Source organism: Cucurbita maxima, unplaced genomic scaffold, assembly GCF_002738345.1.
Source record: "Cucurbita maxima cultivar Rimu unplaced genomic scaffold, Cmax_1.0 Cma_Scf00043, whole genome shotgun sequence".
In the NCBI taxonomy this organism is placed as follows: domain Eukaryota; kingdom Viridiplantae; phylum Streptophyta; class Magnoliopsida; order Cucurbitales; family Cucurbitaceae; genus Cucurbita; species Cucurbita maxima.
This window is the reverse complement of record NW_019272059.1, coordinates 1,385,073-1,394,105: the sequence shown is the minus strand read 5'-3', so window position 1 is coordinate 1,394,105 and position 9,033 is coordinate 1,385,073. Positions and strand designations below refer to the sequence as shown.

At 40.2% G+C, this 9,033-nt stretch overlaps 3 protein-coding genes across 3 annotated transcripts; 2 read left to right on the top strand and 1 right to left on the bottom strand.

The window, feature by feature from the left end:
• Window positions 1-203: 203 nt before the first annotated feature.
• On the bottom strand, window positions 204-2,356 carry LOC111470280 (putative pectinesterase/pectinesterase inhibitor 45). The gene is made up of 2 exons (XM_023115838.1): window positions 1,266-2,356; window positions 204-1,180 (listed from the first exon to the last, which is right to left on the bottom strand). The coding sequence occupies exons 1-2, from the start codon at window positions 2,225-2,227 to the stop codon at window positions 331-333; spliced, it is 1,812 nt and encodes a 603-aa protein (XP_022971606.1). The 5' UTR covers window positions 2,228-2,356; the 3' UTR covers window positions 204-330.
• A 716-nt stretch (window positions 2,357-3,072) lies between these two features.
• Window positions 3,073-5,761, top strand: LOC111470182 (protein STRICTOSIDINE SYNTHASE-LIKE 10-like). The gene is made up of 3 exons (XM_023115705.1): window positions 3,073-3,495; window positions 4,421-4,684; window positions 5,042-5,761. The coding sequence occupies exons 1-3, from the start codon at window positions 3,197-3,199 to the stop codon at window positions 5,610-5,612; spliced, it is 1,134 nt and encodes a 377-aa protein (XP_022971473.1). The 5' UTR covers window positions 3,073-3,196; the 3' UTR covers window positions 5,613-5,761.
• Window positions 5,762-6,524: 763 nt separating this feature from the next.
• On the top strand, window positions 6,525-8,920 carry LOC111469994 (protein STRICTOSIDINE SYNTHASE-LIKE 2-like). The gene is made up of 3 exons (XM_023115433.1): window positions 6,525-6,857; window positions 7,662-7,937; window positions 8,300-8,920. Exons 1-3 carry the CDS (start codon window positions 6,586-6,588, stop codon window positions 8,880-8,882), a joined length of 1,131 nt encoding a protein of 376 aa, XP_022971201.1. The 5' UTR covers window positions 6,525-6,585; the 3' UTR covers window positions 8,883-8,920.
• Window positions 8,921-9,033: the final 113 nt, after the last annotated feature.

Sequence of the window (9,033 nt, the reverse complement as noted above, 5' to 3'; positions counted from 1 at the left end):
CTGTTTCTTTGAATAATTTTTTCCCAACTAACGCATATTACTAACTAAAAAAAAATCATATAAAAAAAAAGAAAAATATACAAGAAAAATTATTTTTTTCTTTTTTTCTTTCTTTTTTTTTTTTTAAGAAAAAACAATTACGAGGGAATCTCTAGTTTTGTTAGAGTATTTGGGCGTTGTATATGTATAAATACAAGTAGAAGTAAGAAGTAGAAATAGAAATAAATAGAAAAAATTGAGGAGGCATGCATGCACGTAACAAATAGGAAAAGTGGACGAAAAGGAGATGAGAAAATGGATTTTTCTTTTTTTTTTTCTTTTTTTTCTATATCAAAACAGGCCGACATGAACAGAAACCGACGAGCTCTGGATCCAATCCACGTCTAGAAAAGTTCCTATCGTAAACTTTGCAGCCTCTTCCTTATCAATCACCTTAAAACCAGGCCATTTCACTCTGGCATCGGTCTTAGCCCCAGGCCCTTTGTTGCTAAACTCAGCATAGTACAAGGTTTTGAGTGCAAAATCCCCGTCCCAAGGCATCCACCCATCGGGGTGAATGATATCTTCAATTTCGGACTCCATTACTATGGTCCTGGAGTACTCATTCCGAGGCCTCCCCAAGTAGCTTTTGAACTGCGCCTTCACAGCCTCCAGCGTCTTGTCCGGCAATATCTTGCAGTTTTGCAGCACAGTGGCTGTGGTTTCATGTCTGTCACTTCTCCCCTGTGCCGTTACTACGTTCGCTTGCTTGTCTAAAGGCTTTTTCAACATGAAATTACAGTTTTGGAAAATGGCCGCCGCGTCCCCGAAGATGATGTCCACTGTGCCTGTAATCAAGCAGCTCCTGTAGAACTGCCGATGGGCTTGCGCGTACAACGTGTCTTGGAACCCCTCGAACCGGCAGTTCACGAATATGGCTCTGTCGCCCTGGACTCTGGCGGCTACGGCCTGCTGCTTTTCTGGACCTGCAGTGTTTCTGAATCCGATGCCTTTCGCCAACAACCCGTCTCCAAGTGCCACAAAAGATGCGGTTTGGAAGGCTCGAACTCCGTCCGCTGAGTTTTTATTCCCACTGATCATGCTCTTCTGAGATCCATCTCCGTACATTGTAACATTCGCCATTTTTTTGGTAATCACCACCGTCTCCTCGTAGATCCCTTCCTTAACATAGATCACGTACCTGCTTGTTTTCATCCATTTTAATATATATATATTATTCATTGTTATAAAGTTAAAAAAAAAAAAAAAAAAAAAACAGAACCTACCGTCCATCATATTTTGCAGGCATGGCAGCCAAGGCTTCGTTAATGGTCTTGAAATTTCCGGACCCATCTTTGGCGACCACAACATTAGGCGTTGGCTTATCGTCTGCCGCATCGCCCTTCAGCATCCTGCGTTCGTTGCTGGTCATCCAGCTGGGTAGCCCATCTTTGGCCATTAGACGACGTCGTGTTGCAGCTCCTCCACCATCCGACTTTTCAAACGTTGAGAAGAACGTAGCCACCTGCGAAATCATCGCCAGCGAATTACTCGTCAGTTCCTTTCCGGCCTTCAACGTCGCCTCCATTACGGTCTTCGACTTCCCCTCTGGAAACCCATCGACGCAAGTGGCGTGATATGACATCACCGCGCTCAGCCAGTTGTTGAGATCCGGCGTCGTTTTGTCTGTCAGCTTTCCCAGATCCTTCCTGCTCAATTCGCTCACAGACCTGTCTAATTCCTCCACCGCTTCTTCCAACAGGAGCTTGCAGTCCTCGAACGCCCCCTTTTCCTCCGGGGTGGGGAAGTTGAAGGCGGAAGCTTTTTTCAGGGCGGAGTTAACCTCGGTGGAGACGGCGGCGATGGCGAGCTTGATGAGGTCTTTGGGGTCGGAGGAATCGGGGTGGGTCTCTACGCCTTGCTTCAAAGTGCTCTCGCATTTGCCTTTATAGTCTGTGGAGTTGCATATCATGGTAATCATTTTCTGGGCGCGGGACACCTGTTTGACGTCGGATGTCGCATGATCTTTGGAGCTTCCCTTGCTGCGGCTGCTGCTGCTGCTGCCGGCGCCGGCGCCGTCTCTGGTGGTGGATTTGGTGGGTGGGGAGACTTGGACGAAGACGGCGGCGACGACGAAAACAAGGATGAGGAAGGTTGAGACGACGGCGATGATGACCCTATTACGGAACTTGCGCGCCCTCTCGGCGCGACGGCGTTCGGAGATCTGGTCGAAATCTTGGAAGACCATGGTGGATGGTGGGTGGATGAGTTAGGATAATGGGAAATGGCTAAGGCAGAGATGGGAACTCTGCCTTAGGTTAAAGTAAAGCCAGAGGCGAGAAGAGGGATAAATGGGAAATTGGGGAGGAAGAGGTATATTTATGGGGGGGGTTGAATTAAAAAAAAAAAAAAATAATAATTTTAATTGGGTCTTGAATTCTTCTAATTTTATTCTGGTGTGTTGCGGAGGTGGGGGGTGGGAGACTCTTATTATGATACCAATATGGAGAAGAAGTCCAAGTCTGGAGGGGAGAGTTTTGAGGTCTGTGTTATTGCAATTCTTTAAAATAGGAAAAAGTTTGTTAAGCAATCAGATGGGGAGACGCTTCCAACCGCAATACTCGCGTCCTCACAAAACCCCCCCAATCACTCATCTCTTTTACTCTTTTACTCTTTTACTCTTTTACTCTTGCACTCTTTTACTCTTTTCTGTGGCCCCCACCTCATTTCCCTATTCTTCCTCTCTCTCTCTCTCTCTCTCTCTCTCTCTCCGACGTGGATTTTTATTTACAGACTCCGAAAAAAAAATACAAATAATTTTAAATTATTGTGAAAATGATAATATTTGAACAAGGAAGAACAAGAAAATAAGGCTTGATTTGGAAAGCTCATAAAAGGTTGATTTAAAAATCTGTTTTCTTGAGAAATAAAATAAAATTAAACCTACACGGTTTTTAAAAATAAAAAGGAAATAGTTATTAAAGTTTAAAATATTTATTACTGCAATTGGATCCGCCGGCCCAAAAAAGATACCGATACAAATGGTTTAGGGTGGAAAATAGAGGAAAAGTAAATAAAGAATACAAAAATAGAATATGAAAGCAATCTTTTCACCTTAGTCAGACTTGTAAACTCCGCTTCTCTACTCCAACCATTCCCATTTCTACCGGATCCACTCGCTCCCCTTTCCATTCCCCCAAACAAACACACACACCCCATGAACTCGATGCTTACATTGACGGTGGCGACGATTGCAGCCCTCGTCGCCATCATCTTCTCTCTCCAAACCCCCTTCCTCCACCTTAATCAGGTCCTAGCGCCACCGCAGATTTCCGGAACCCATGATTATCTCCATTCCGCCACCGTTATCCCGGTCACCGGAGCAATTGGACCAGAGAGCTTGATTTTTGACCCCAACGGAGATGGCCCTTACACCGGCGTCGCAGATGGCCGGGTTCTCAAGTGGCAAGGCGATGGCCGTGGGTGGACTGATTTCGCTGTCACTACTTCTCAGAGGTTCAATCTTATCTTCTTGTGTTCATTCTATCTTTGGGAGAAAAATTGTATATTGAGCAGATTGTTTGATTCTATGTGAAAGAAATTCTGAGTTTGTTCAAAAAACTTGCGATGGAGGGGAATTGAAATGTTTTAGGAGAGGGCTTTTTCGGTACTTTTTGGAGCTGTATATTGTGTAATACTGTCATGGAATGGTGATGCTCAGCTGCAACTTTTGTTTTTTATTAGACAGGATCAGAGTTGAATTTTTTATTGTAAGATTGTTTGATTAGGAGAATTGATTATCCAATGATGCATTGACCTCGTCTTTGGTTTCCTTTTTTTTTTTTTTTTTTTTTTTTTTGCCTTGACTTCCATTTCAACTTGTTGAGGAATCATTTCTAGGTAGGAATTGCTCTGGTCTTGAAAATCGGTAAATTTTTTAAAACAAAGAACTACTGAGGAATCAAATCAATCTCTCTCATTTTGCTTGGTGAATTCACAATGTTTCTTTCTTTTCTTGGATATGACTGGCTTAGTATCATGAAATGGCTAGCTTGGCTATCCCACCTACCCTGCCAAAACTTTTGGGGATTATGCATCTTGTCCATCAATTATTTGTTCTTGACACAACTGCTAGACTTGGTGAGCTTCTCTTTGTGGGCCCGTGATTGCTTGAGTAAGATATCTCAGGGAAACTAAAATTTGACTGACACTGGGGAAGACAACCGTCTTAGGCCTAAGAAAAACAAACCAATTTCTCTATACAATTTGAGCCAATGATATCAGGTTTTAAAGTATTCCATTTTTCTGTCTTATAACTTTCACCTTTCTGCTCATCTTGGTACTATTTGAATGTCTGTTTTGGATGTGCATATGATTGTTTGGCAAGTATTATTAATTTTTTATGTTCACCTGTTAATTCTTTCCTTTTATGTTCGTGAAGGAGTGAGTGTATTCGCCCATTTGCTCTTGAATTGGAGCATGTTTGTGGGAGGCCATTAGGACTGCGTTTTGATAAGAAAACTAGAGATCTCTATATTGCGGACGCCTATCTCGGTCTTCATGTAGTGGGACCGGCTGGAGGTTTGGCAACAAAACTTGTGACTGAATTCGAAGGCAAGCCACTTCGCTTCACAAATGATCTTGATATTGATGAAGAAGGTGATGTGATCTACTTTACAGACAGCAGTACAGTTTTCCAAAGAAGGTAATCAAGACTTAAAGCATATTCATGCCTCGTTTTAGCAATTGATCTTAAAGAAGAAAATCTGAGAAAAAAATCTGAAACATCTGATAAAGAACTTATCTGATGAACATAAGCTCATTGTTTTTCTGGTTCCTCTGTTTTTTTTTTTTTTTTTTTTTTTTTCTAATGCTTAACTGGAGTACTATGTTTGTAATGTCATTGGTTATCTCTATTTTAACATTTTCCTTTGAAAATGAGAGTGTAATTTGCTTTTATACGTCAACACTTCATTTGAAACTGGAACCGAAGACCATAAACTTGCTGGTGTGATATTGACTTTTCTTCAACTTTTGTTTTGTGAATGCTTTATATTTGCAGACAGTTCATGGCATCGATCTTGAGCGGAGATAGCACGGGAAGGTTATTTAAGTACGACCGAGATAGTAAACAAGTTACGGTTTTATTGCAAGGCCTTGCTTTTGCCAATGGTGTTGCATTAAGCAAAGACAAGTCCCATCTGCTTGTTGTTGAGTCCACCACTGGCAGGATCCTCAGATTTTGGGTTCGAGGTCCTGAAGCAGGAAACTTGGACGTTCTCGCCAAGCTTCCGGGGTATCCCGACAATATTAGAAGGAACCCCAAAGGCGAGTATTGGGTTGCTTTGCATGCTAAAAAGGGACTTGTTGGGAGATTGGTTTCTTCAAACTCTTGGTTTGGGAAGGTACTGTTGAAACTTCCTGTTGACTTCAAGAAATTGCATGGGTTGCTGGTGGGAGGGAAGGCCCATGCAACTGCGGTTAGGTTGAGTGAGGAAGGAGAGATTTTGGAGGTATTGGAAGACTGTGAAGGGAAAACTTTGAAGTTTATTAGTGAAGTGGAAGAGAAGGATGGAAAGCTGTGGTTTGGATCTGTCCTAATGCCGTTTGTGGGTGTTTTTGAATTAAAGTAGGCTGTTTTTAAGCTATTTCTCGAGATAGTTCAGCTCTAGTTTTCCCTTTTCGAGTAGGAGATACTAAAAGGGGTTTGAGAAAGCTCCTGTTGATTTATTTAACTTTTGGTTAATGCATTCGGATTTTAAATCTTTCTTCATTTTTGCCATATGGCTCCACTTTTGGGATAGTTATCACCAAACTCCCTCGCCAATAAAAAAAATTCTATAAATTCACTAATTTCAATAATTGAGAAAAATTAGGAGAATTGATATGAAAGCTTGGCCCATTTAATCTCAACCGTAGCTCAATTCATTGCTGTGCAAGAAAAGCTTGAAGGAGAATAAATAATCAATGACTTTAAACCTCAACAACTATTCAAAAAAATTAGTTCCTCCATTTTTTACACAAAAATTTATGGTTTTCTCGCAACTTTCTTTCATTTCCATTTAGCAGCATCTTAGAATGATATGGCCTTGAAGTTAAGGGTGAGATTCTAACATCTTAGTGAGTTCCTTTTCTTATGTATTGAAAATCCATAACACTAGATTAGCTTAGATTATCTTTAGGAGTAGTAAAATAGCATTGTTTAAAATATCATATATTATTTTATAAACCATTTGTTTTTATTATAAGTAGGAATAAATAAAAAAAGAAAAAACATTATAATACAATGAATATAACAAATAATTGATACTAGTTTTTTAGAAGTATGAAAATTGAAATTGTGGGTATTTATTATTGTACTAAAAAACAAATAGGGATTTGGAGTGTAAAAGGTTGATAGTGTTGTAAGATGACCAAAATAACCTCATCTCATTCTCAATCTGTAAGGACCAAGTGGGCCAGAACCAGTTTCAATAATGTAAATTTCATAATTGCCACTCACAGGTCTACAGAACAAAACTAAGAAAAAACCTTCACACATCTCACGCATCTCACACATCTCACACATCTCTGAAATTCCGTTCTCTCTCTCCCAGTGCAAAAGCTATGTACTCCAACCTCTGCCTCACCGCCACCGCAGTCGCCGCCATATTCGCCCTACTCGCCATCAGCACCACCAGATTTTCACCGCCGCTGCCGGAGACTCTCGATGAACCGAACATAGAATATTTGTCAATTGACGGCGGTGTAGGGCCCGAGAGTTTCGCCTTCGACAGCGCCGGCGGCGGACCTTACACCGGCATCTCCGACGGTAGGATTATCAAATGGCTGCCTGATAAACAACGGTGGATCGATTTCGCCGTGACTTCTCCGAACAGGTAATCACGACGCTTGTATTTTCTTTTTCCTTTTCTATTATTTATTCAAATGCATGATGTTCTTAAAAAAATAAAATGCATGATGATATTTTTTATTAATTAAATATTTATTTTCAAGAACTGGCACCCTACCAAGCTGGCTTCATTTGTTGCTTTGGAGGGGCAACCAGAGGGGAAAAAATAATATATATATATATATATACATATAATTATTTAAATGTTAAAATATAATATTCACTTTCTTCACTATTTTTTTTTTTAAGTTTTGGGAATTTAAAATTTAAGATTCTTAGTTGAGTTGAAATTTCTTATAGTTGGAGGTATGGTTAAAGTTGAGTCTGAAATTTAAAATAAAAAGTAATATTGATTTGAATCTGTTAATAATATAAATTAGTATTGACACACTATATTCGGTTGCATTAATATTGTTATAATTAACTTGTTTATAATTTAGAAACGAAAAAATTTGTGTGGGAGAGAAGGATTATGATAATTGGTGAGAAGTATTGAATGGGATAAGATTTTGATGGATTACGATAAAAGTGTGGCTGTTGTTGTTGTTGTGGTGGTGGTGTCAACTTTGATTGAGAATTTAAAAAAGAGAAAAAAGGATGAATGACGGGGAAAATAATAGGAACTCCCAAAAATAAAATGAAAACTTTATTTGTGTTACGACTTTGGGACGTCTCTTGGTTGGTTACTTGTGCATGATGTCCACGTGTAAGTTGGGATCTGCTGTTTGTCATTTCTGTTGGCGCATCACACATTTTTATGTGGTGATGGTTTCTAGATGAAAATGAACAGAACAGGTTGTGAAGAGGGAGAGAAAGAGGAGGAGAGATGTGGGAGACCATTAGGGCTCCGATTCAAACACGGCGACGGGGATCTGTACATCGCCGACGCCTACATGGGATTGCTTCACGTGGGCGCAAACGGCGGTTTAGCCAAACCAGTTGAATTCGAGATGGAGGAGGACCAGGTTTTGGGCTTCCACTCTTTCACCTTCGCCAACAGTTTGGACATTGATCAACTCTCTGGACATGTCTATTTCACCGATAGCTCTTCCCACTATCACAGAAGGTATTTTTTTTAAAAAAAAAGAAAATGATGGCCAACTGTAAAGACGTGCATGGGGCGGAGACCGAAAGCCGTACTTGTTTTTATTTTGTAGGAATGGGGCGGGATTCTTGGAAATTCACGGATCGCTCTCGATAAATTTTTGTCATCTTTATATGTATTTTGTTTTATATATATATATATATATATATATAAACTTTCAAAAGATAATTTTTATTAAAAAATATGAAACGTTCTAATAAATTTAATAGTAAAAAAAACATTTATATATATATCAAATAAAGTTCAACCATATTTATAAAACTTCAAATTAGACTCGAACGTTTTTTAAAAAAGATATTTAAATGTTGTGTGTTTTTGTGCAGGAACTTTGCGTCGGCTATATTAAGTGGAGACAGTTCAGGAAGGCTAATGAAATATGATCCAAAATCCAAACAACTAAGCCTTCTGTTGGGAAACCTTTCATTTCCGAACGGAGTGTCACTGAGCAAAAACAGGGATTTCCTTCTACTCGCGGAGACCACCAAGTGCAGGATTCTCAAGTACTGGCTGGGGACGGGCAAAGCCGAGGTGGTGGGGGAGCTCCCGGGGTTCCCGGACAACATCAAGAGGAGTCGTAGTAGTAAAGGAGGGGGGTTTTGGGTGGGAATTCACTCCAGAAGAGGAGGGGTGTTGAGGTTAATCCTGTCTCAGAGTTGGATAGGGAAGGGGTTGGTGAAGCTTCCTTTGGACGTGGACAAGATTTATAGCTATTTGGGGAAGTGGATAGGGAGTGGTGGGGTTGGAGTGAGGGTTAGTGAAGAAGGTGAAGTAATGGAGATAATCGAAGGCAAAGCAGAGTTGAGAGGGAGAAGTTTTTCTGAAGTGGAAGAGGGAGAGGATGGGGTTCTTTGGATTGGCTCTATTAATTCTCCTTTTGCAGCAAAGATCAATGTTTCAAAATATTAATTAGTTGGTTGTTTGGAGGGTAGGGTGTGTTTATCTTGATACTTCAGTTTAAAACATGATCTGTTTGCTAAACTACATGTACAATCAATCCAGCGATTAATAAAGTTTCATTCTTTCAATTGGGTTCTCGATAATATTAATAAAGAACAGT

Coding starts and splice junctions, on each gene's coding strand:
- LOC111470280 (XM_023115838.1), bottom strand. CDS start 2,227: ATGGTCTTCCAAGATTTCGACCAGATCTCCGAACGCCGTCGCGCCGAG. Junction 1,181..1,265: donor CCTGCAAAATATGATGGACG/GTAGGTTCTGTT, acceptor GAAAACAAGCAG/GTACGTGATCTATGTTAAGG.
- LOC111469994 (XM_023115433.1), top strand. CDS start 6,586: ATGTACTCCAACCTCTGCCTCACCGCCACCGCAGTCGCCGCCATATTC. Junction 6,858..7,661: donor GCCGTGACTTCTCCGAACAG/GTAATCACGACG, acceptor GAAAATGAACAG/AACAGGTTGTGAAGAGGGAG. Junction 7,938..8,299: donor TCTTCCCACTATCACAGAAG/GTATTTTTTTTA, acceptor GTTTTTGTGCAG/GAACTTTGCGTCGGCTATAT.
- LOC111470182 (XM_023115705.1), top strand. CDS start 3,197: ATGAACTCGATGCTTACATTGACGGTGGCGACGATTGCAGCCCTCGTC. Junction 3,496..4,420: donor GCTGTCACTACTTCTCAGAG/GTTCAATCTTAT, acceptor ATGTTCGTGAAG/GAGTGAGTGTATTCGCCCAT. Junction 4,685..5,041: donor AGTACAGTTTTCCAAAGAAG/GTAATCAAGACT, acceptor TTATATTTGCAG/ACAGTTCATGGCATCGATCT.